The sequence below is a fragment of the Mycteria americana genome, chromosome 2, assembly GCF_035582795.1.
Source record: "Mycteria americana isolate JAX WOST 10 ecotype Jacksonville Zoo and Gardens chromosome 2, USCA_MyAme_1.0, whole genome shotgun sequence".
Taxonomy (NCBI): Eukaryota; Metazoa; Chordata; class Aves; order Ciconiiformes; family Ciconiidae; genus Mycteria; species Mycteria americana.
The window spans coordinates 170,801,547-170,826,199 of NC_134366.1; the positions used below are offsets into that span (position 1 = coordinate 170,801,547).

The following is a 24,653-nucleotide window of genomic DNA, read 5'->3' on the forward strand; positions in this document are numbered from 1 at the left end:
TCTACCCGTGATCATTGAAACCAAAACCCTGGTGACAACACCAGCCACTAAGCCATGTACTGATCTGCATGATGCATTGAATTCTGCCTGCACCCCTATCTCTGACTGGCAAGACAGAGAAGAGAATCACTTGCGCACCTGTCCCCTTGTGCCCCCAGGGCTCTGAAGTCCTGCTTGATCTCGCCCAGGTTTTGCTTTAACATGTCATTGGTGCCCACATGGAAAAGAAGTAGGGGACAGTAGTCTGTGCTTTTAACCAGCTGTAGCAGTCATCTCTTTGTGACATCCTGAATCTTGGCTACTGGCAAGCAGCAAAGTTCCCTTGACTGTATACCAGGCCAGCAGATAGGTGCCTCGGTGCCTCTCAACAGTCACACATTACTAGCACTCGCCACGTCCTTTTGCAGCTTTTACTATGTGCTGCTGGTGCGGCTTCTCCCTGTGAATTCTGCTCATGGGTTTTGTCCGCTGCCCAGTTTTCATATCTATTGCTGGTTGGTACACACAACAAAGGGCAGTGAAGTGATACCCTGTTCCTATGGGTCATAAGAGACCATGGCACCTCCTTCTCCAAGGTGCTGTCAGTTCGCTGTTGAAGCTTTGTCCAGTAGTCTCTGGAGGTCAGTGCCACAGGGCCCTGGTATTTCTTCTTGCTAAGGCTCAAATAGCACTCACTCTTGTTCATCCTCCCTAATAAAGCACAGATGCTAACTTCTTCCTGCAGCTCCTCCACCCACTGCCTGAGTGACCCCACCAGAGCACACCTTGCACAGGTGGAGCTTCCACCCTCCTCCACCCAGGAGGCAGGGGTGCAGTGTTTGCAGCCCTCCACCTGTCCAGCAGCTGCTCTGATAGCAAGCTCTGTCTGGGTGGCTGCCTCCACTCATCCCAGGCTTGCCTGGCAAGGTTTCCTGGCAGCAGATTCCTGTGTGCTGCAGAGCACAGCCCTTGCCTGATCTCTACCACCATGCTTCTGACATGCTTCAAAGGACAGCCTAATCAGCCCTTCTAATTCCCTGGAGACCTCAAGCTGCCGGGTAGGCTTGCACAGCCACCAGCTAGCTGGGGTGACTGTCGGGGCAGCAGCCTAAGCCTGCGGGTAAGCAGAGCGAACAGCAGCCCGATCTCTAGCGGAGTGCGCAGCCCTTCCCGCGCGAACTGCTGGGCCGCTCCCTGTTCGTGGCGCTCGTGGTGGCTGCCGCACCCCGAGGCCGGTTACATGCGGCTTCCCGCGCTTTGACCTAGCCGCGGGGGCAGCCGGCACCGCCGAGCTCTCACGAGCCCTGTCGCCTGGTCCCTCTCCACACACAGCCCCAATGTGTCGGCGGGGGCCTCACAAGCCTCGTACTCCTCTCAGCACGCAGCAACTGCTGCTCCTGCTGCTGCTGCCGCTAGCGTTGGCTTCCCACGGTTTGTAAAGAGTTGATTATGTTTGTGAAGAAATACTATCTTTTTAGATATGTCACGGTCCTGAAACAGGTACGTTTTTCTTTTAAAGGGATGATTAGTGAAGGAACACTATCACTTCAGGCAAGAACTGACAGGGTTTCTCTTGCTACTTCTTTTTTCACATGTTAAAATAAATGGTGAAGTTCTTTCCCAAACAAAATTAATAGCCAAGGCAAATGAAGTCCTACTGAAAATACTGAACAGACACTTTGGTACAACTGAAAAGGCAACTTGGGCACAAATCCATGCAATAAAGGCACTAATGTTACTATTTAGGTTTTTTTAGTAAGCGGCAGCTAAAGAAATGTAACGGATGCCAAGTAAGGCACACTAGACTTTCAAAGTGCCTCATGATTTAAGTCACAGTTCAGAACAATGCTGCTCTGAGTCCATCAGCAATTCTGTTCTCCCTCCTGCAAAAGTTATTCCCTAGCAAGAATGTCCTTGCTCTGCCTTATAAAATTGTTTCCTTAGAGAAAAATAAAATGTCAACTTAGATATTTTATTCATTTATCTACATTACTCCAATAGTATAGCCTTTTTGTTCTAACAATGTCTTCTAAGTACATAAATACAGAGAGGCATACAATTTCGTTGTCAAAACTTCACACCAAGGGAAAATAAAAAACTTTTTCTTTTGGGTGGTTTAAACTAAAATAAAAGTTACCTGAGAATTAAATTTTAATTAAAAGAATTGCTGTAGATGTCATTTTTTATTGTATACATGAAGTATCTCCAAAGAATCTGGTTAAAAGGGGTTTCCAAAAACACGAAAAACCATCTCAGATTGACTGTCAATAGTTCTACATTTTTAGCTTTTAGTAGATGTAGTGATACTTTTTCCATTAAACTAAGTCCAACAGAATATCTTTTAAAAAATTACCTAGCATATTTGAACCTAACAACTTAAAAAAACAACCAAACAAAAAACCCCCATCAAACAGGGTAACATTCATCCTCCAGATGCTGAACTTTTAGACCCTAGAGCAAGACTTGAATATAAGAGGAAACACCACGATTATGGAATGAAATGGGGCTTGGGGTGGTGGGTTTTTTTTCCAGCAAAGAACTTCCCAGAGGACCCTAGAGATGAATTAAAGTGCAACTGAAATAATCTCTCATAACACATCTGAACAGATTGTCTTCATGAAGTCTGTAATGTGGGGAAAAAAAAAGGGGGGGACAGAACATATTAAATATAAGGGTAGGAATAAGCATATTAATTTAGTTCCTTTAGATTTTAAGGCAGTAAGGCTAGGAGAAATGGTAATAATAAAAACAACTACATGTTACTGGTTTGTTTGCTTTTGAGGTTCTTGGTTTGGTTTGGGTTTTTTTACGCCAAAGAGAAGCATCAAGTCCAAAGGATAACCACTGCGTTAAGCTACCAAATAATGTCTTATTCCTTGTAGTTGGTTCTAAAAAAGAATAATTCATCAAGAAGATGAAGAGAAAGTAACTGATTTATATGGATGGAGGACAGAAATTTAAAAAGAGAAGATATATGGAAGCACATACAATGTCCTTATAAAAATTAAATAGAAAAGCCGTCAAAACCAGTGACATTGTTTACAAGAAAAACTGGAAATTATAAAAGGAGACAAGAAGCATGTCTCCTATTGCTCCTCTCCATCCAAAAAGTTACAAATAACTCCTGTATAAATGCTCCTACTTTTCTGACCTATCACATCATATTCACAATTGATGTGAAGATGATGACATTAAATGAAGCTAAATACAAGATGACTGTTGTTCTTTATCTTCCAGATATGTCAAGAAATTGCAGTATTTCTTACCTTTTATTTTTCAACAAGCATGTACTTTACAGATCTTTTTAAGAAAAAAAATGCAAGAAAATTCCAAGTGAAAACTAAAGCTGCTCTGCACAAACTATGGAAGGGCACCAAATCTTACCAAGATTTCAATCTGAGCTTTGGGTTACAGAGAAATACCTCTGTCAAAAAGTTACCTTGTAATCTTGAATCAGTATGGCATAGGAGAGTATAAATTGTTTACAAATCACATTTTACTAATCTCTGCATTCCAGAATGAAATTAAGATTATAAGTGTTATATTGCCTTTAACTATTTTTTGTTGGTTTGGTTTTTTTTTTTTTAACAGAATAAATAGTAGAATTGGAGAATCATTGTTTCCTTACACAGGTATAATTCCTTTCAAAGATGCTAGCACTTCCATTTTCCTCTCTCTACACTTTCAAGTAATCTCTATGTTTATGGACAAATTACATTTCTTATTCTCTCAAAACTGTTGTTTTTAAGTGTTTTTCCAGATTTTCCAGATTGCATACAATTAAGTTCATAAATATAAGTCATACAGCAAAAGGAGAAGAGATGGTGCCAGACTCCTAAATCAGAACCTAATACTGGAATCGTTTCAATCATACTGCCTCACCGACAGCTCTTCCTAACCAATACCTGATTTTGCTGCAAATTTATGCATATGTCAATATATGCAACGTTCTACTGCATTTATTCACTTAGACATCAATAAACATTGTTCATACAAAACATTTCTCTTTTAGAAACTCTCCTTATTTACAAACAAACAGATAATTTATTCCTGGTGATGAAGAAATTTACTATTAAATTATTCAAAGACTGAATTCATTCCGCCTACTTTTAGGCTCTTAAATGTGGTGCCAAGACAGGATCTATCTCCTACAGTCCCTGCAAGCTTTCACCATCCTCCTGGAAAACATTTTCTCACTAATTACAGAGTAAGTTTGCACCATACAAATGTATAAACTGTGTCTTAATTTCGCACTCACAAGTCAGGACAATGAATTCAGGCTTCCCCCCTCCCCCCCCCCCCCCAGTTACTGCAAGGATGTCCAAAAAGACAAAAGGCAAAGATTTCATTGAAACGAAAACCACTCTCCACAATATCTACAATATCAGGCTGATAAAAGCATGTCTAGGTGACTGATGGTTTCTTCAACGTATACTGGGGTGCAAATTTAATGAAAAAAAATCATACATTCATATATATATATATTAAAAAATCAGCATAAAAGTATGATTATTCATTTTAATACCTAGCTAGTTTTTTTGCTTCACAGCTTTACCTGAAGAATCTGGCCACAAAGTGAGAAGTTTATAGATATCTTCTTTCTAATTTATTTTTTATTAAAACACTGTTTAATTATTTTGGCTCCCTACTGCTTAATCCTAATCTATTTGATGACAGGCAGTCCATGTAAATTAACTGCTACTTTTTCTAGGATAAGATGACAACCTTTTTCTAGGTCAGCTTCTTGTAGTACCCTACTGCTAAAAGCTGTTTCTATTTATTTTTCCTCTAAAAGATCATTTAAGACATTAAGTTTCAAAGACACACCCAAGTCTCACCCAAAGACACATCACAAATCCCTTCCGCAGTGTGATGCACTCGGAAATATCCTCAAGGAAGGCAATGCCACATAATGCAGGACCACACGTGGAGTACTCCATAGCGTCAGCCATCCAAACTCCTCTTCAGAAGGTCCTCTCCTCAACACATGTACACATACAGTGGACTACAAAACTAGTTTAAAATCTTATTCTCTGAAGTTAGTTGTGTTCATTTGGTACCTAACACACGCTTTATGTTCTCTTCAGAATAATAACCACAATCGTTACTATCAGTGTCCACTACTACTACTTCAAACTGGAGGACAATAAACCTGTTCCAGGAACCAAAAAGCACTACTCGACCCCATTTCCATTTCTACCTCATCTGCTATATAGGGTACATGCTTTACCCCTTCATCCCCAACTCTTTTCTAGGATCCCAGTATAATTTTATGGAAAATTCAGAGCAACAATATTATATTTCAGGACAGAATTTATTTTCACTACAAACCATCCAGCAACAGGTTTGAAGGAATTTCTGGATCCTCAAAATTTCAACGTGGCTAAATTTAAAAACAAGAAACATGCAAAATGAATTTGCAAAAGTATTCATGCAAAGTGCTTCAACAAAAGTTTCCATCAAATTCTGCTAATTCCAATTAGCATGCAGAACTATAGATACCACCAATCATAACATTATCCAGACTTAAGACACAGCTATGGCATTTGATCGACTGCCAGAACTTTTGAATTTGGAAACCAAACACAGGCAGCAACAGCTTCATGGCTTTGGAGTTTAAAAAATAAAGCAAATGCCAGAGGCCAGCAGCCGCCTAAGCAAATTATGTGTGTCCTACAAAAAAATTCAGCATTGCTACCAAATATAATTGCCAAATGCGCCAAAAGGGGTCAACGACAGGAGTGAGGCTCCAGGCAGCAATTATTTTTGTGTGTACTGAAAAATAAATATAAAAAGCAACACTAAAATATGCAATGAAGGCGGAGTGGAAAGGCAGTACATGGAAGAAAGCTAACTATTTTTAAATATACGCAATCACAGCCTACCTTTTTAGACCCAACAACAAACTCACAGGGCAGTATGAGAGAAGAAGGAAAAAAAAAAGGGAACAAAACAAAAATTAGAAAGACAGAGAACAGAAAGAAAATTAACAGCCACATACACATACTGAGATATCATAAACTTTGATAAATCAGTGAACAAATCCCATCTACGATACTGTGTAGAGAAAGACACATCTATAAATAGAGCCCTACTTTCTCATTGCTCAATAGTATTAAATGGATGCCTTACCAGTATTAAAAAAGAAAAAACCTAAGACACAAACTGATGTAAACAACATTAAAATGAGCTTATCCAAGTAGATTTATAATCATACATGAGTACATTTATTTTTTTTGCTGAAAACAGAAATAAAATAGAAAAATTAAACAAATGGGATTTCTGGTATTTCTGGCAAGTATGTTTCCTAGTTTCAAGTTTGTAGGACATTTGTATCATCATGAGAACATGCATTTCCATTCTTTTCAATCAGTCTCCCACCCTCTACAAATAACTATCAAGTGCAACTGATTTCACATAAATATTGTATCTAATTTACAGATGAAAAAACAAAGAAAAATTTAACAGATTTGCCAAGACCACCCATTGGCTGAGTGCTCTAGGAATTAAACCAAGTTCAGACTCCCAGGCCTACGACTTCTATTTAACACGACAATCTTTCCTCAGAACTTCTTAGGGCTTAATCCCACTATTTTTCATTCATAAAGTTTTCTACCAGCCAAAAAAATTCTTCTACACAAATAATATAGTGGTTCTGTGTATATTGTCATCTCAGTACAAGTTCTGGGAATGTTGTCCCTTCTGCTCGTTATACAAGCAACTTGCAAAAGAAAAGATCAGCTCCACTTTTTTGGAGAATTCTCCTATTTGAAATGCAGCATAATAATCCATCTTCCTAATTTATGAACTCTGCATGTTAGAAGAAGCCAATCATGTTGCAATTATTATGCAACCAAATTAACGCTAGCCTTAGTAACAGGGTGAGAGAGAAGATCAGTTCTAGGTATCTAGTCCTGATCATAACATAAGTATTAGCCTTTATCTTTTACAAAAAACTGCTTGGAGAAAAGTCTCTTTTAAGATACAAAAAAAGTTGGTAGTTTTAATCAGTCTTCAAATCACGTGATCATAATTACTATGTCCCATGTAACTGCTTAATGTATTTTCACTCAATATATCAACCCAGTTCATTAGCTCAAGGTTACAGCTGCACTCTACATCTAATGAGACCTTTGCTACACACTGTGAAATTTAACTTCAGTTTTAGAAGTTGACAGGAAAAGATATGCTGATTTAGCCTAAGTAGACATCTGCAACTACAGCAGCAAAGACATATACTCTCTGTTATAAGCACAGAGAGCGTGCCTTCTCTTCCATCTGTTTAATATAGAATATTTGTACTTTTTAACCAGTTAGTTGCACACTGACTGGAAGGTCAGGATACATTATATATACAAAATTTTTAAAAAAGGGATGGAGAGTATATAAAAAAGAGTAAGGGGACATTCTTTGCCTTTAACCCTTTAGAAATTTCCACCTATTCTAGAAAAAGCTGTTTCATTTGCCTCAATATCTCACTAACATCATCATTTTTGTTTCATTCTTTAAACTCATTATGCCAACAGACTCAAAACCAACAAAGTAGCAAAAGTTACTCTACCCAGATGTTCTCATATGCACACCCTGCATTCAGACAACCTCTACCCCTCCCTGAATGGAATTATGCAACATCACATCTTGCAAAAACATAAACTGGAGTCAGCTGAGGAAGGTCCTTTACAGCCCCGTACGTCCCTGTTACGACTTAATGCAATGCTTTCCCTGTAATTAGGGAATCTGTCACTGCAAAAGAGAGCGTGCTGCAATAGAAACCTTTTATTGCAACCAAAGTAATAAACCACGATATACTACCATTTCACATAAAGACTTACGTTTGAAATTGTAGGCTAGTTTAATAAACTGATCTTAGTTCAATGACATTTCACGGTCCTGAATTTCTGCTGTGTAGAACACACAAGCAAAGATGCGTCATGCTACGTGAAAGGTGCCTGTGCACAGCAGCTCAGGTACACTGCGCACATGTATTTCTAAATCCAGGACAATTCCTTTTCTGACATTTACTTGGGATTACATTATTTTCTCCTTTCTGTTACAACACTCAAAAATATAAAAAACCACCTCCAGGCATTTAGAGCATTTCCTTACTCAGCCACACAAAATACTAAACTGAATATAAAGATCTTTTAATTCAGCTTGCTAACACTATTCATATATACATCCTAAGTTTTAAAACAATCAGAAGTACTAACTCCACAGCAAAATAAAGCCGAAAAACTTCCTTACTATTGAACTGAAAGAGGAAAGATTAGAATATTTAACACCTTTTCTTTGAGCAGTTAAATGCAGCAAACTTTTAAAGTAAATCCATTGATCTAAACTTACTGAAAAACTATTTGGCATTCAGACCCCCCAGCAAGGTTGTATGCATACCTGAACCAGTGATTAACTCTGTCTAAACCCATATGTTTACAGAACTGGGGTCATACACCTTCCGTTTTGCAAAGAATTCAAGCATCACACTAAATCTGTTTCAACTCTTCAGTGCAACAGCATAAAATATCTTCTTGGATATGTGCAGACAAACATACTACCTGTTATTTGAGCTCCCGATCAGTTCAGAACTTCACAGGAAATATTTAGCCGCTAGCTACAACACAGCCACTGCTCATAAGTAAGTGATTTATGTAAGGAACTGACTTCCAAAGCACAATTTGAAAGCATGCTATTTAGAAGACACAACTGAACAGCATAATTAATTCTGATTTTGAGATTCTTGGCCAAAACCCATAGCTTTCTTAGCTAATTGAAACAAGAAATCTTGGTGATTATGTTCAATTAAAATTCATCCAAACTGAGTAATTAAAGCTGAGATTCTAAAAGGGCTCATCTAGTCTACAAAACTTTACCGCCCATGCAGAGTACAAAAACCAATACCATAATAATTTATACCACTAATGAAAGTTGAATAGTGTGGGGATTAACCACAACACTGAAAGAGGAGCTCGAGTAGGGAACATCGGATAAGCAAGTCAGAGCAAGTTCAACTTGCTCTGTTCACCAGCAAAGAGGATCGGGAGCAGGGGAGAAAGGTACTGTTGGCCCTTCAAGCAACCAGAGATAATTTAATGGACGGCTTCAAACTAATTAGAAACTTTCTTCCAGTATATCACATTCTTAGGCAGAGATTCTAAGACTAGGACTAATTATGCAGGCAGAGCTGATTAACATGATCAGAAGGCTTCGCAAACCTGCCTGGACAGCTCTGGACAACCCAGCCTGGATACCTCTGAGCTTTTACACAGAATAACCACTGCTGGCATCCCTAGTAGTACAAGACAGATGTGAAAGATACTCTTCCCATGCATAAAATGTATTTTGATAGGGCTTCCACACCTCTATCTTTTCCAAGACAAAAGGAAGACGGTTGCTTCTGTCCTTTGGATTTCACTGTGAACAGTGGAGTCAAACACATTTTGCACTTGCCTGTAGCTAGCAAGCCAGAATTACTAATCCCCAATACAAGAACTATGTAACAGTCAAATCTGAAAGCTGAGCATGCAAATGATTAGGAAGAAAAGATGTGGGGGGAAAACCAAAGAGAACAGTTGTGAGTAGAACGGTAGCAAAACAAGACTGGTCAAGAATATCAAATAATTAAATAAAAACAAAAGACAGGGAAAGACACTGAACTTGGTCACCAAAATAAATGGTCACTATTTCATAGGATGAAAAAGTGGACAGAGGCTTAGGGGAAAAAACAAACCCACAGTAAGTAGAATTAGTCAAATACTACTCAACGTAAAACAAAATTATTTTTTATCGACATTAATTGAATTTCTTTATTAATACTGTGTAAACAATTTGAAGCTTTCCAGCTTTATAGCTGTCCCCTGTTTAAAGTCCCTTTATAGCAGAACCCATCAAACCTCTCCTGTGACTTCTTCCTATTATTTGATTAGCCTCATAAATTAAGTGTGTGTGTGTATATATATATATATATATATATATATATACACAACTCAAAACATCAAATATGGTCAAACTACAAATTAAATTCCCTTAAATTACAGCAGACATACACAATAAGATAAGGACATGACCTTTCCTGTAACAAAGTATGCTTTGTCCTTTCTAATAGGCTTATTCTAAAGGCAAGCAATTGCCACATGTTTTCTCAAGACCTGCGAGGTGACAGAAATAGCTGCTTACCTACTATCGGTGTCCAGACCTACAAAATCCTTCTTCTCAAAAGGAACGCAGAGGAGCGGGATCTTGTCTCCAGACTTATCAGTGGCTCTGTCAAGCCGCTTAGACTCCAACACTATGAAGAGGGATTCGATAAAATCTTCTATTCTCTTCTCCACAGTTTCACAATCATCATAACTGGGATAAAACGCCACATCTGTGCGGGGCTGCTCCGCAATCTCTCCTTGAAGCCCAAAGACAAACAACCGGGAATCATAGAGAGTAGAACCATACATTTCCTTTTGAAGATGGAATTTTTCAAAAGTCTGAGGCCAGTCCTTTGCAGAAGAACAGTCTGTAATAGTTATCAGCCCCACAACTTTCCGGTGTGTCTGAAAATCCCCCCATTCATTGTTCTCTGGGGGATAATGGTGCCTATAACGAATATACAACACACGCTGAGAGTCGCGCACGTTAACTTGACTCACTGCTGAAATTCGCTTGTAGATTCTGAAAAAGCTCTCTTCGGGTACAATGCCAATCGGCTGAACCACAACCAGGAGAGTCTGATGATCCTCAGCACACTGCATGTAGTCAGGAACACTCATTTTGCATCAACTGCAGGCTAGTAAAAGAAAAGAGTGTATTATTTTTTAACATTCAGCAGTACACATGGTTGCTGAATCAAACCAGGCCTTTGATGCTAAACACTTCTGCATCCTGTATATATGTGCTACAATACTAACACCTTCTTTCATCATTTTACTAAATCTTCAATCATGCAGCCTACTGACAAAGTTACACAGTGCACAAGGAATGTTCTTAGTCACATTATCAGTATGGCCACAAACAAAAATCTGGAAATTAGGTTTTTGCAACCCAATCAGTTTCCCATTCACTGTGCAGCTACGCAAGCCAACCTAACACATGGGGCAGCAGAGACTCTCTCCATACCACAGCCACAGATTAAACGCTTGCTAAAGCACCACCTCAGAAGAGAGGTCTTTCGAGACTCAGGCTCTCCAGTCTGGCTCCACAACATGCCTTGGGGAAATACAGAAAATTGTGTGAGGTGGGATGTAAACCGACACCAAATCGGAATGACCAAACTTTGCACAGCTGTCAGTGCTCACACATGGCCCAGAAGAGGAAAATCAGGTCCAGAACACTTATTTTTGAGAACAAGTCATTATTTTCTTTAACACATGCAGATTCATCAGAAGGACTACGCAATGTTTTCTGCTTTTATATTTAAACACGTACAATTCCTTCTCCCCTGAGCTATCTAAAATCGATTACTGTACTGTAGCTGTGTCTTAAATGAAGATGCACATAGCTAAGCCCTAGCATCTCCTCTTGAGACCTCCAGCATCACGCAGATCCCTTGGTGGATTTCAGCTCCAAAGCACCCTCTAAAACGTACATACAACCAAAAAAAAAAAAACCCCAAAAAACGGAAAAAAAGAAAAAAACCCAAACCACACCAACTCCACAGCACAGCTTTAGACTGACACTATTGGTTTTACCAAACAGAACGAAGAGAAAGAGCTTTGAGCCCAGGAGCACAGGTGGCAGAAAAGCAGCTCTGTGAGGAGGAGGGGCTCCTCGTAACTACTGACAGCGCCAACACCCGGTAATGTAAATCCCCTCTCCCGCCCCCCCCACCCTGCTCCCCAGCGTCAGCCAGAAGCGCAGCCCCGCTGTCAGCAGCGCGGGCACCAGAGGAACGCCCTGCCCTCGCTGCCCGTCCCGCCGCTTCGGACTCAGCGGGAGGCCGCGTCCCGCCGCAGCGGACGGGCAGGAAGAGCGGGTGTAAGGGCTTCGCCCCGCGCGGCCGCTCTGCCGCGGCACCGCCGCCTCTGCCGCTCCGCTTCCCTCTCTCTGGCCAGATCCCCGCGTTAGGCGCGGCGAAGTTTAGGAGGGAAAAAGAAAGAAATGTTAAAACAAGAGACAAGCCCTAAGGAGGCGCGGCGGCAGGCACACACGCCCCGCAGCCCTGTAAGGAAGGGGGCTGAGGGGCAGTATGAGGAGCGGGGAGGCCCAGGGGAGCCGCTCTGGGGGCAGCGAGGAGGGGCTGAGTCTCTCGCGAAGGCGGGGGGGCAGTGGCCGCCTCAGGCTTTTGGGTGGGTAACGCGGGGAGGGGAGGGGAACGAGGGGGCACTCACAGCCGGGACAGGAACCGCCCCCGCCTCCTCCTGCTGCCGGACGCGCGGGGCGGGCAGGGGCGGGGCGCGGCGGAACTGACGGCAATGGGCGCTCACAGCCCCTCCCCGCCGAGGGCGGGCGGTGCATGCGCAAAGGAGGAGGGGGAGTGTTGGCGGGCTCGCTGGGGAGGGGAGTGGGGCTGTCGCTCGCGGTGCTTCTCCCCGCGTTGTGTCTGCAAATACGAGACGCTCCTCGAAGAGGAATTCATTAAAAGGAATGAACATGAACTGGCAGGTGAATCCCAGCTGCCAATATCTCTCCCTGCCATGTAACTGAAAACTTCAGGAGCTCTAACACTTAGTGGCCAAAAGTGAGCCTTCCTAGCGTTTCCAAATCCTAAAGTCGGTCTTTGGTGTCTTGTAGCTTAAAGGTCAAAAATCCTTAAGACTCTGGGAAGCATGAGCCTTGTGTGAAAGTTAGGGTGCTCTTCTAGTGGAGGATATGGGAACCTCATGAAGTTAACGAGGCCAAGTGCAAGGTCTTGCACCTGGCTCAGGGCAATCCTCAGTATCAACACAGACTGGGCAATAAGTGGATTGAGAACAGCTCTGCAGAGAAGGACTTGGGGATACTGATGGATGAAAGACTGGACGTGAGCTGGCAACGTGTGCTCGCAACCCGGAAAGCCAACTGTAACCTGGGCTGCATCAAAAGAAGCGTGGCCAGCAGGTCAAGGGAGGTGATTCTGACCCTCTATTCTAGTCTGGTGAGACCCCACCTGGAGTACTGCGTCCAGCTCTCGGGTCCCCAGCACAGGAAAGACATGGACCTGTTGGAGTGCATCCAGAGGAGGGCCATGAAAATGATCGGAGAGCTGGAATACCTCTCCTTTGACGAAAGTCTGGAAGAGTTGGGGTTGTTCAGCCTGGAGAAGAGAAGGCTTCAGGGAGACCTTACGGCCTTTCAGTGCATAAAGGGGGCTTATAAGAAAGACAGAGAGAGACTTTTTACTAGGGCCTGTAGTGATAGGACAAGGGACAACGGTTTTAAACTGAAAGAGGGTAGGTTTAGATTCAACATAAGGAAGAAATGAGGGTGGTGAGACACTGTAACAGGTTGCCCAGAGAAGTTGTGGATGCCCCATCCCTGGAAGTGTTCAAGGCCACACTGGATGGGGCTTTGAGCAACGTGGTCTAGTGGAAGGTGTCCCTGACCGTGGCAGAGGGGTTGGATGATCTTTAAGGTCCCTTCCAACCCAACCCATTCTATGATTCTATGACATCCTAGTTACAGCAGCAGTTCTCAGTGAGAATGACATCTCATATCTCAGTATTTGCCAAACACCTTTGAAATCGCTCTTGAAAGGAGGCAGTATTTAAATGAAAAATAAACACTATTTTATTCCACTAAACTACAAACTTAGGAAACTGGTTCTTAGGTTTAGTGAGGAAAACAAAGCATTGGTACACCTCATTACAGCAGTTCTCTAAGACAGAGTCTCGGACCACCCTCTGCTTTTCACTCAGGCAAGAGCTGACAGGACATATCTGCAACTTGTCAGCTCTGGGCCCCAAATAACATCCTTCCAGCATTGTTTTCCAAATGGCAATCTCTTGAGTGGTGCCAGGCCTCTCCGTATTTGCCTCTCTTCCCATTTAAGATCCCACTACGTATGACTGCATATGTAGGGATTTGTAGGGATTTTCCGTAATACAGAATCACAGAATCGTATAGGTTGGAAAAGACCTTTAAGATCATCGAGTCCAACCATAAACCTAACACTACCAAGACCACCACTATACCATGTCCCTAAGCACCTCATCCAAACGTCCTTTAAATACCTCCAGGGATGGCGACTCAACCACTTCCCTGGGCAGCCTGTTCCAATGCTTGACAACCCTTTCAGTGAAGTAAAATTTCCTAATATGGAGTCTAAAACTCCCCTGGTACAACTTGAGGCCATTTCCTCTTGTCCTATCACTTGTTATCACCTGGGAGAAAAGACTGACCCCCACCTCTCTACAACCTCCTTTCAGGTAGTTGTAGAGAGCCATAAGGTCTCCCCTCAGCCTCCTTTTCTCCAGGCTAAACAACCCCAGTTCCCTCAGCCGCTCCTCATCAGACTTCTGCTCTAGACCCTTCACCAGCTTCGTTGCCCTTCTCTGCACACGCTCCAGCACCTCAATGTCTCTCTTGTAGTGAGGGGCCCAAAACTGAACACAGCATTCAAGGTACGGCCTCCCCAGTGCTGAGTACAGGGGCACGATCACTTCCCTAGTCCTGCTGGCCACACTATTTTTGATACAAGCCAGGATGCTGTTGGCCTTCTTGGCCACCTGGGCACACTGCTGGCTCATATTCAGCCAGCTGTCAACCAACACCCCCAGGTCCTTTTCCGCCTGGCAGCTTTCCAGCCACTCTTCCCCAAGCCTGTAGCATTGCATGGGGTTGCTGTGGCCCAAGTGCAGGAGCTTGCACTTGGCCTTGTTAAACCTCATACAATTGACCTCGGCCCATCAATCCAGCCTGTCCAGGTCCCTCTGCAGAGCCTTCCTACCCTCAAGCAGATCAACACTCCCACACAACTTGGTGTCATCTGCAAACTTACTGAGGGTGCACTCGATCCCCTCGTCCAGATCATTGATAAAGATATTAAACAGAACTGGCCCCAGCACAGAGCCCTGGGGAACACCACTTGTGACCGGCCACCAACTGGAGTAAACTCCATTCACCACCATTCTTTGGGCCCGGCCATCCAGCCAGTTCTTTACCCAGCGAAGAGTACACCCATCCAAGCCATGAGCAGCCAGTTTCTCCAGGAGGATGCTGTGGGAAACGGTGTCAAAGGCTTTACTGAAGTCTAGATAGACAACATCCACAGCCTTCCCCTCATCCACTAGGCGGGTCACCTTGTCATAGAAGGAGATCAGGTTGGTCAAGCAGGACCTGCCTTTCCTGAACCCATGCTGGCTGGGCTTGATCCCTTGGTTATCCTCTACATGCCGTGTGATAGCACTCAGGATGATCTGCTCCATCAGCTTCCCTGGTACCGAGGTCAGACTGACAGGCCTGTAGTTCCCCGGGTCCTCCTTCCGGCCCTTCTTGAAGATGGGCATCACATTTGCTAATCTCCAGTCAGCAGGGACCTCCCCAGTTAGTCAGGACTACTGGTAAATGATGGAAAGGGGCTTGGTGAGCACATCTGCCAGTCCCTTCAGTACTCTCGGGTGGATCTCATCAGGCCCCATAGACTTGTGAGTGTCTAAGTGGTGCAGCAGGTCACTCACCATTTCCCCCTGGATTATGGGGGCTCCATTCTGGTCCCTGTCCCTGTCTTCCAACTCCAGGGGCTGGGTACCCAGAGAACAATTGGCCCTGCTATTAAAGACTGAGGCAAGGAAGGCATTAAGTACCTCAGCCTTTTCCTCATCCTTGATCACTGTGTTCCCTCCCCCGTCTCCTAGGGGCTGGAGATTCTCCTTACCTCTCCTTTTGCTGCTAATGTATTTGAAGAAGTGTTTTTTGTTGTCTTTTACAGCAGCAGCCAGATTGAGCTCTAGCTCAGCTTTGGCCCTTCTAATTTTCTCCCTGCACAGCCTTGCTACACCTTTGTAGTCCTCCTGAGTTGCCTGCCCCTTCTTCCAGAGGTCATAGACTCTCCTCTTTTTCCTGAGTTCGAGCCAGAGCTCTCTATTCAGCCAGGCCGGTCTTCTTCCCCGCCAGCTCGTCTTTCGGCACCTGGGGACAGCCTGCTCCTGTGCCTTTAGGACTTCCTCCTTAAAGAATGTCCAGCCTTCCTGGACTCCTTTGCCCATAAGGGCTGCCTCCCAGGGGACTCTCTTGACCAGTCTCCTAAACAGGCCGAAGTCTGCCCTCCGGAAGTCTAAGGTGGCAGTTTTGCTGACCCCCCTCGCTGCTTCTCCATGTATCAAAGACTCTATCATTTTGTGATCACGCTGCCCAAGACAGCCTCCAACCATCACATGGCTCACAAGTCCTTCTCTGTTCGTGAACAAGAGGTCCAGCGGGGCACCTTCCCTCGTTGGCTCACTCACCAGCTGTGTCAGGAAGTTATCTGCCACACGCTCCAGGAACCTCCTGGACTGTTTCTTCTCTGCTGTATTGTATTTCCAGCAGACATCCGGCAGGTTGAAGTCCCCCACAAGAACAAGGGCTAGCGATTGTGAGGCTTCTCCCAGCTGCTTATAGAATAGTTTGTCAGTCTCCTCATCCTGGTTGGGTGGTCTGTAACAGACTCCCACCACAATATCTGCCTTGTTGGCCTTCCCCCTGATTCTTACCCATAGACACTCCACCCTATCATCACCATCATCGAGCTCTAAACTATCCAGACACTCCCTGACATATAGGGCTACCCCACCACCTCTCCTGCCTCGCCTGTCCCTCCTGAAGAGTTTATAGCCATCCATCGCCGCACTCCAGTTGTGCGAGTCATCCCACCACGTTTCCGTGATGGCCACCATATCATAGTTTTCCTGATGTACAATGGCTTCCAACTCCTCCTGCTTGTTGCCCATGCTGCGTGCATTGGTGTAGAGGCACTTCAGCTGGGCTGTCGTACGTGTTTCCTTCATATAAGAACACCCCTTGTGTGCTTTGAGGCGTTTCATTGGCATTTCCCTCTTGGCTCCTATTGCCTCAGTATCCCCTAGCTCAACTCTGTTCGACTTCGGCTGTGCCCCGGCGTACCCCGCACATCTCAGAGACACAGGCCGAGTGCCCTCACTGGCACCCGCTCCCTCTAACCATGGCACGTCGCCCCTCAGCTTCCCTTGGGCAAGCCTGATATTATCCCCCTCCCCCTTCGAGTCTAGTTTAAAGCTCTGTCGATGAGCCCCGCAAGTTCCTGAGCAAAGATTCTCTTTCCCCTTTGAGAAAGGTGAATCCCATCAGACACCAGCAAACCCGGTGCTGTGTAGGCCATCCCGTTGTCAAAAAAACCAAATCCGTGGCGATGATACCAGCCACGGAGCCATGCGTTAATAGATTGGGTGTCTCTGTTCCTTCTAGTGTCACTGCCCACAACTGGAAGGAGAGAGGAGAAAATAACCTGTGCTCCAGAGTCCCTTACTAGCCATCCCAAGGCCCTGAAGTCTCTTTTGATTGTCCAAGGACTTTGTGTTGCAGCTTCATCACCCCCCACATGGAAAAGCAGTAGGGCATAATAGTACGAGGGCCATACCAGGCTAGGGAGTATCCTCATGACATCCTTCACCCGGGCCCCACGGAGGCAGCAGACTTCCCTAAGAGGAGGGTCTGTCCGGCATATCGGACCCTCGGTTCCCTTCAGAAGGGAGTCACCCACAACTATAACCCGTCTTCTCTTCCTTGTGGAGGTGGTGTTAATACGAGAGGTATGTTCTTCTGACCTGGGCGACACCTCTGGTGTAGATAGACTGTCGTCCCCATCCTCCGTTGACTGGCCTGCCACCTCCAGGGCCTCATACCTGTTGTACAGAGGCACCTGGGGAGGCGAGGTGGGCAGGGAGGGCCTTTGCCTGCCGCCACGAGCGTGGACTCGCCTCCATTCACTCTCCTCCTTTGAGCTGCTGCCTTCAGCCCGGGGCGGGGGGGCGGGATAGAGGATCCCCTTGATCGTGGGTTCTTACTGGTGGCTGCTGCTGCTCCTGTTCCTGTCTCAGGGGGGGCAGAGCATGGCACCACCAGTCGATCTCTTTCTCAGCCTCCCTGATGCTCCTTAACCTTTCTACCTCCTCCCGTAGCTCTGCCACCATGCAGAGCAAATCATCCACCTGGTCTCACCTCACACAGCTGTCCGCACGGCTGCCATGTGTGAACAGCGAGAGGCCCAGGCACTCCTGCAGCCTGAGACCTGGGTGGCTGCATGTTTTTGTGGGAGCTCCGTCTGGGTAGCCACATCCACTCTGGCGAGCACAGAGGGCATCTTGATCATTAATTGAAGTATGATATTAAATTATGAGACTTCTATTCATGAGACAATCTGGTAAAGCATTTGCTGTTGACAGCAGGAAATTCTTCATGCAGGTAGCCCAAATAACATTGCCACCTCATTTATCAACAGACAGCTTACATAAGTGGTGCAAATGTATCCCTTCCCCCAAAAAATTGGGAAAAATGAGTTACATTACCTCTGAGTTTAGAAAGTGTAAGTCTTTACATTTTCTAAAACATAAATTTTGAAAGTAGTTACCCAAACATTTTTGGGATATTAAAAAATACAGTTAATTACCAGCTTTAGATAGAGACTGTCATTTACTTACATTATTGCCAATGTGGCTCCCTCAAAGGTCACTATTAGGGAGACCTTGTTACAAGTGTATTGCTGGGGAAAGATTACAGAGCCGGGGAAGGGTCACTTGGATCACAAGCCTACCTCCAACACACAAATATTAAATGCAAATGTAGGCAAATGAATGGTCTTAACCCATTTTAGGAGAATAATAACATGGCAAGCACATATTTCTCAATGACAGGTCAGAAACCTCAGCAAAAAAAATGGAGAGACACCATTTTAAAGGGGACAGCTGAGAGCTAGGCGTCTCTCTTTAAAATGCACAACATTTATTAGCTTTACAGATGCATGTGAAAACACAAGCGACATACTGCAGACTTACTTCTTTGCACATTGCTGATATGCCAGTTACGGGGAGAGTTGGAAATCCACATTCAGGAACCAGATTCCTCTTCTATAATTTTACTTTATATATATATACGCACGTATATATGCGCTTATATATATATCTCTCTATATCTATATCCCAGCTTACAAACCATTGGGAATAATCACCTCTGACAACCTTTTCCTCATTCCAGTAGGTTTTTTATATTCCACAATAACGCAGGAGAGCAGACACATGTTCCTGGTTGCCACCAACTCTTCCAACATGCTACTATTTCTCCCCATAGAAAAGATCTACCTGCTGCCACTCCATTCCCCATGGAGCTGCTTGGTCCAAGTATTTTATTCATTTATCAAGACAGATCATCTAGCAAACCATCTTTTTGTTGTCTGAACATCAAGGGAAAGGAAAGTTGTATGATCTGTTCTTGCAAGCCCTCCCCTGCCACCTTTGCTCTTCAGCCAAAGCAAGGGAAATGAAAACTGCTCCCAGCCTCAGTTTGCAAATCCTCTGGCGTGAGAGCAGTCTCAGCCCCTCTGTCTCTATTTTTCCAGTGCAAATGCTTCTTGGAGTAGAAAGGGGCATGTTACGACTTAAAGGTAGTGGCACTCCAACAACGTAACTTCTGTAGCATTCACAGTTATTTGAAGATTATGGACGAGCAGTTGCATTCATAGATGTCTTCCCTGAACTGGTGTAAATTGATTTAACATGAATTCAAAGGTGATACAGATTAAACTGCAGGTTTCAAATAGAGCAGCTCTGTGGCTTTCAGTAAGAATACAAAGCTAAGAAGCTACACACCCCTTTCAGGAGGAAGAAAGGTATGTTCAAACTTGGCCAGATTTAGGATGGAGGGGACAGAGGGTGACAGTTTTAAGTAAAGAAAATAACTGTTTTTCTCTGATGGAATTTTGCCAGGAATGTAACTAGGGAGATTTCTCAGAGAGAAATGATTGCTACATTTAATTCGATGTTATTGATGTGAGTACTAACTGGGTGGCAAATGCTGACAGTGTGATATCGGTGATACCAAAACACCCTGAAGATTTGGTCTTGAGAACACAGCCAATGCTCAGCATTATTCATGAAGCTACCCTATAGCTTAGGTCAGAGAGGGTTTTAGAAACATTTTTGGACATACTTTATCTCAGCAGTTTATTGTTGTTTCACTTCTTCCCTACAAGACAAAAAGGTGATGACAATATATGGCTTGCATTAATTAAGATAGTTATAACTAAATGTACATTGGAGTATCTAATATTTTATCATCTCTAGAAGATAATTTAGATTGTGGCTCTGTAAACGCTGTGATCTAGAGCTTTCTCCTTGCCATTAAACTACTCAGTCTCCGGACATCCTCCAGGATGAGGGTATGTGTTCTGAATAATTCCAAGTGATAGCACAACGCTGAAGAGAGGTTGCCTAAAATGTGTATCTGTCAAAAATGGAAATGGAAGATTAGACATGGTATTGTCTGCCTAAAAGCTTGGCTTCCATTAATTTCTTTTTGCTTTTGAAAATCTTCATCGCTCCAGCTATTCTAACGGAGGAACTCCTACACTGAGAGCCTTACCTGACACTTCCAAATGTCTAGGTATCTTAAAGTGACCATTGTCAATTCAGTCATTTTCAGTTTGCATTTAGGCATTAGCATATAATTTACCAACTACTCAGATTTATCTCGTATTTTGAATATGATGCAACCTTCTTATCCCCAGCAAATAACGCTTCATCAAATCCCTTCAGAATAGCTTTTTTTGCATTGCACAAGAAATACTTCTGCTTCATCATGAACTGTTATAAACTGTTTTCAGTTTATAAATGCTGCTTTTATATTGCTTTACTGCAAATTTAGAGAATGCTACTACTACAGAAGTTAATTTCTTTTCTTACAGTATGCCTCTTGTGCTAGACACCTCTTTCTTTTAATGTAACCTTACATTTACCATTGTCTGTGCCAACTACTTATCCACATATTGTGTTTATGCTTTGCCAGACTGACTTCAGCTCCTTCCCCTGCTCGCTGACACAAGCAGATTTTTCCCTAGTCCAGCACTTATCCACTGTTCCTTACACAATAATGGTGAATTTCAATTTTTTGGGACCGCAGATCATAAATAATTAAATCTCTAATTAGCCTATTAATTTTTTAAATATGCATGGATCAGTTTTAAAATGTCACTCAGCAACATAGTGGCCAATCTTTTTAGCCATGCTCTATTTTTGTGTAAAGAAAAGGTATTCTTCAGGGTTTTTTTTGGCTTTGCCAAGAAATTTAGAGTATTCAGATTCTCTCTGGAAAAATTGGAAGATCTTCACTGCAGCTAAAATTGCCTCATGCTCTTTCTATAATATACTTGCTCTTTCTCCAATAGAGAAAGAGTTCTTTCTCTCTAACTTCTCTCAGTAGCTTTTGGGATTTCTGCAGGCACTTTCTCCAGATTCTCTTCCATGGGGAATTCTGATTACGTCAGGTTTATCATGATTTTCCTTCTAATACCTAATCCCATACAATGAAGGTTTGATACAGAGAAGCACTGTTCAATGATTTAATATTCTTTTCTGCTTTCAGGTAGCGCATTAGTGCCTGTGAATAAGTTGTCCCCATTTGAACAGATTATTTATTGGAGCAGCAGGTTTTACTTCTGCCATCACTGTATTTCCACTCAGTACAGGACCGTAGAAGTAAAATCAGTAAATTGGGGGAGTCAGATTAGTACATTACTTCAGTGAGGTTCTGCTTCAGATTCAGTCCTTGAATAAATTTGTTCCAGTGTAGTTCGGGTTCAGAGCACTAAGTGTTCATACCAGTAACCTGGAATTTATGCACACTGCCTGACGTGTAACCAATTGAAAGAGTGATGACTGCAGGGTGAGACTGCAGCTAGGAAAAGGCTTTAACGCTATCCTCCTGTTCTCCTGCTAGAGCTTGCACTGTACCTATACTGCTAACAGAGTGCCAAAGTTTCTCTCCAGTTCCCTAAATATGAAACAGAGGTTGAGAAGCTTCCAGAAGCCATGGCACTGCACTTGTAGTCTAACAGTGTAATCTAATAGGAGCTGGTGGAAGGCCAGGGCTTACATAAAGTTGATAAGGGGGATTCAGACGGGAACGCGGAATGTCTAAACAAGAATTACTGTCCTTGGGAGTAAAGCACATCCTGGAGAAATATGTAAGCTAATTAAGATGGTTTTGGGAACCATCTGAAACAACTAGTAGAAGTGTGATAAGAAGCACCCTCACGCAAACTATCCTCATTATAATACTAAAAGTCACACCCCTCGAGCCAGAGACCCCAGCCCAAGCAGAGACCCCTCACCTTTGAGCATGTGCAGAATATTAAAGTAGCACTGTAGCATTAAGTTGCAAAAAGAGAAATGTAGACCAATAGAAAACTGCTTTATGTAATTACTTATGCATATGCATAACTAGACTGTATAAATACTGTACCTGTATGACCAAACTTTGTGCTAGCTTTGTGGAGCTACCACCTACCACCCATCTCTGCGCAGACATGAAATAAAAGTACCTCTGCCCTGTGCATATATTGGCATCTCGCACACCAGGTAAATGACCTCACACTTGTGGGATAACACACTGAGAATACAAATTGCAGTGGGGAAGTGAAAGATCGAGGTCAGGGGAAATAATCTAATCTTTCCTTTTTTTCCTGGGAAATTTGTGCATGCACATACACCACCCAGACACACATATTTACACAACGAAGTAAAGAAATGAGATTGCTGCAGGGAGGATCACAGGTGGCAGTAACAAGAAACAAATCTTCACTATGGGACAAGAATAGCATCTCTGGTCACTCCTTTATTAGACCTAATTTAGTTAGAGAGCTCAAAAATACCTGCACTGAGCAGTTTCTTACTCAGGTCTGCAAAGCACAGCAAAAAGGAGGACTCCTATCGCACAGACTGCTGAGTCAAGTGAGAGTAGAAAAAGAGAGATGTGATGCTGCTCTGCAGTTTGTAATTAGTACACACAGTCCCTATACTGAACAGGGCATATTAACTTTTAGGCAAACTGTTGTTTTGAATTTACCAGAGGAGAGATTTGTTTTACCTGTGTTCCCAGTCAGGTTTAACAAAGAATTCTTAATAACAATACCAATTCAGTTCTGATTCAAGAGAAATAATTCAGCATGAACTGCTCTATGGATTTATTTGTTTGTTTTTAATTAGGAACAGGTTTGATTCCATTACTGGTATGATATTAACTTTGTAATTTCAAAATATATTAACAGAACTTAAATTATTAAATATCAGTAATATTGCAATATCCTGGTATTCTCAGAGTGTGTGCACACCCACCTTATGCTATACAGCTACATCGTGATTCTGTCTCCCGCAAATTAAAGCTGTGGTAGCAGCATGGAGACATGCCTTAAGTTTGCCGTGCTCCTGCTCCTGTTCTCTATCAGTTGAAAGTCATCATCGGTCCAGCATGGTACCAAAGAAAAAAGAGTTGTGCCACATGTGGCCTTTCAGGGAGCACTGCACAGGAAAAGAGGAAACGTCTGATAATGAGATAGGACCTGACCGATAGGAGAAGAAAGAGTGACTCCTGGTTTGCCCAGACCACCTTAAACTGCATTGTCCACAGCTGAGTAAGATGACTACAGGCAGGTCCCTGGATCCTATGGGATCTATATGGATCCTAAATCCATATCCAAATAGCTCAATACCCTCAGAAATCTTGGTAGTTTGATGAGGGTTTATACGTACATTGAAATCATTAAAGACCCCAGTAGTATTTATAAGAAATTCACTGTCATAGCAATGTCAACTATTTCCACAAGATGTCACAAGACGATAACGATCAAAGGAGAAACTGAGCCTGCTAGATACCCATAAAGCATCACAGGCCATTCTGCTTCACTTCAGATAGAACTTAACACAGAATGGCCTCACAGAAGTTGTAACCTCAAGGGAATTATGCAGTCTTAAGAGATTTAGATTATCTGTAATAGCTAGCTGTAAAAGAGGTCTCCAAATACAGTAGTTCTGGAACTGATGCCAATGAACACATCACTGTACCATCCTTGCACTAAGGTGCTTACAACTGCTTAAGGTGCTGCCTTTCATTAATAAACCAGTATCATCTGTATGAAAGCCATGTCCTTATGTATTGGGCAAATTCTATATAAGCTAGCACTATTCCGTTAACAAATTCCCTAGATTTTCCACTTAATATGATTCTTTATGGGTACATCCCTTTCTGCCCTAAAGTCTATGTGAACTATTATTGTGTGCTATGGAAAAGCTCCTGTTCTTCCCTCTCATGCTAAGTAGTAATCAAATTAGTGGCTTTAGCAGCCTTCTTACCAATACAAACAATCAAGCATGTTGTTTATAAAGCATATTGGAAAATTTTGATGAAAGCCATTAATGAAAGGCAAGCTACCTGTCAACGTTTTTGGAACTGCTAAACTTCTGTCAGTGGAATACAGTAGCTCTCACTCAGGCAGGCACAGACAAAACTTCTGGAGCCAACAGGAGCAGCAGCAAAACCCTCATTGCCTTTAGCAGGCCTAGGCTGACGCAAGTCATCCGTAAGAATGTTACAAGGTACCTATGCAGTAGACACACAGGTTAAATACTCTCTGTATAGGAGGAATGTGTTAATAATAAAGACACAGCCCCATAATCACTTAATAGTTTACATGTGTCCTCCACACCTCAACATACCTCCGACAAGTGTCAGGATTACCAGACAGCATTCCCTTTTGCTGTACTACAGCAGCA

The 24,653-nt window shown here is 43.1% G+C and overlaps 1 protein-coding gene across 4 annotated transcripts in view; it reads right to left on the reverse strand.

Annotated features, from left to right (window-relative positions):
- The window catches only part of TRAPPC9 (trafficking protein particle complex subunit 9), a 547,093-nt gene extending 534,704 nt beyond the window's left edge, over nt 1-12,389 (reverse strand). For 3 of the 4 annotated variants that reach the window (XM_075495328.1, XM_075495326.1, XM_075495329.1), the window contains exons 1-2: nt 12,291-12,389; nt 10,150-10,750 (exon numbers count right to left, since the gene is read on the reverse strand). In XM_075495328.1, the coding sequence (XP_075351443.1) occupies nt 10,150-10,733 (584 nt within the window). In that variant the 5' untranslated portion in view covers nt 10,734-10,750; nt 12,291-12,389. Of the gene's footprint in view, nt 1-10,149; nt 10,751-11,651; nt 11,670-12,290 lie in introns of those variants that run through there. The other variant, XM_075495327.1, reaches the window with a different exon arrangement.
- Between the last annotated feature and the right edge of the window lie 12,264 nt (nt 12,390-24,653).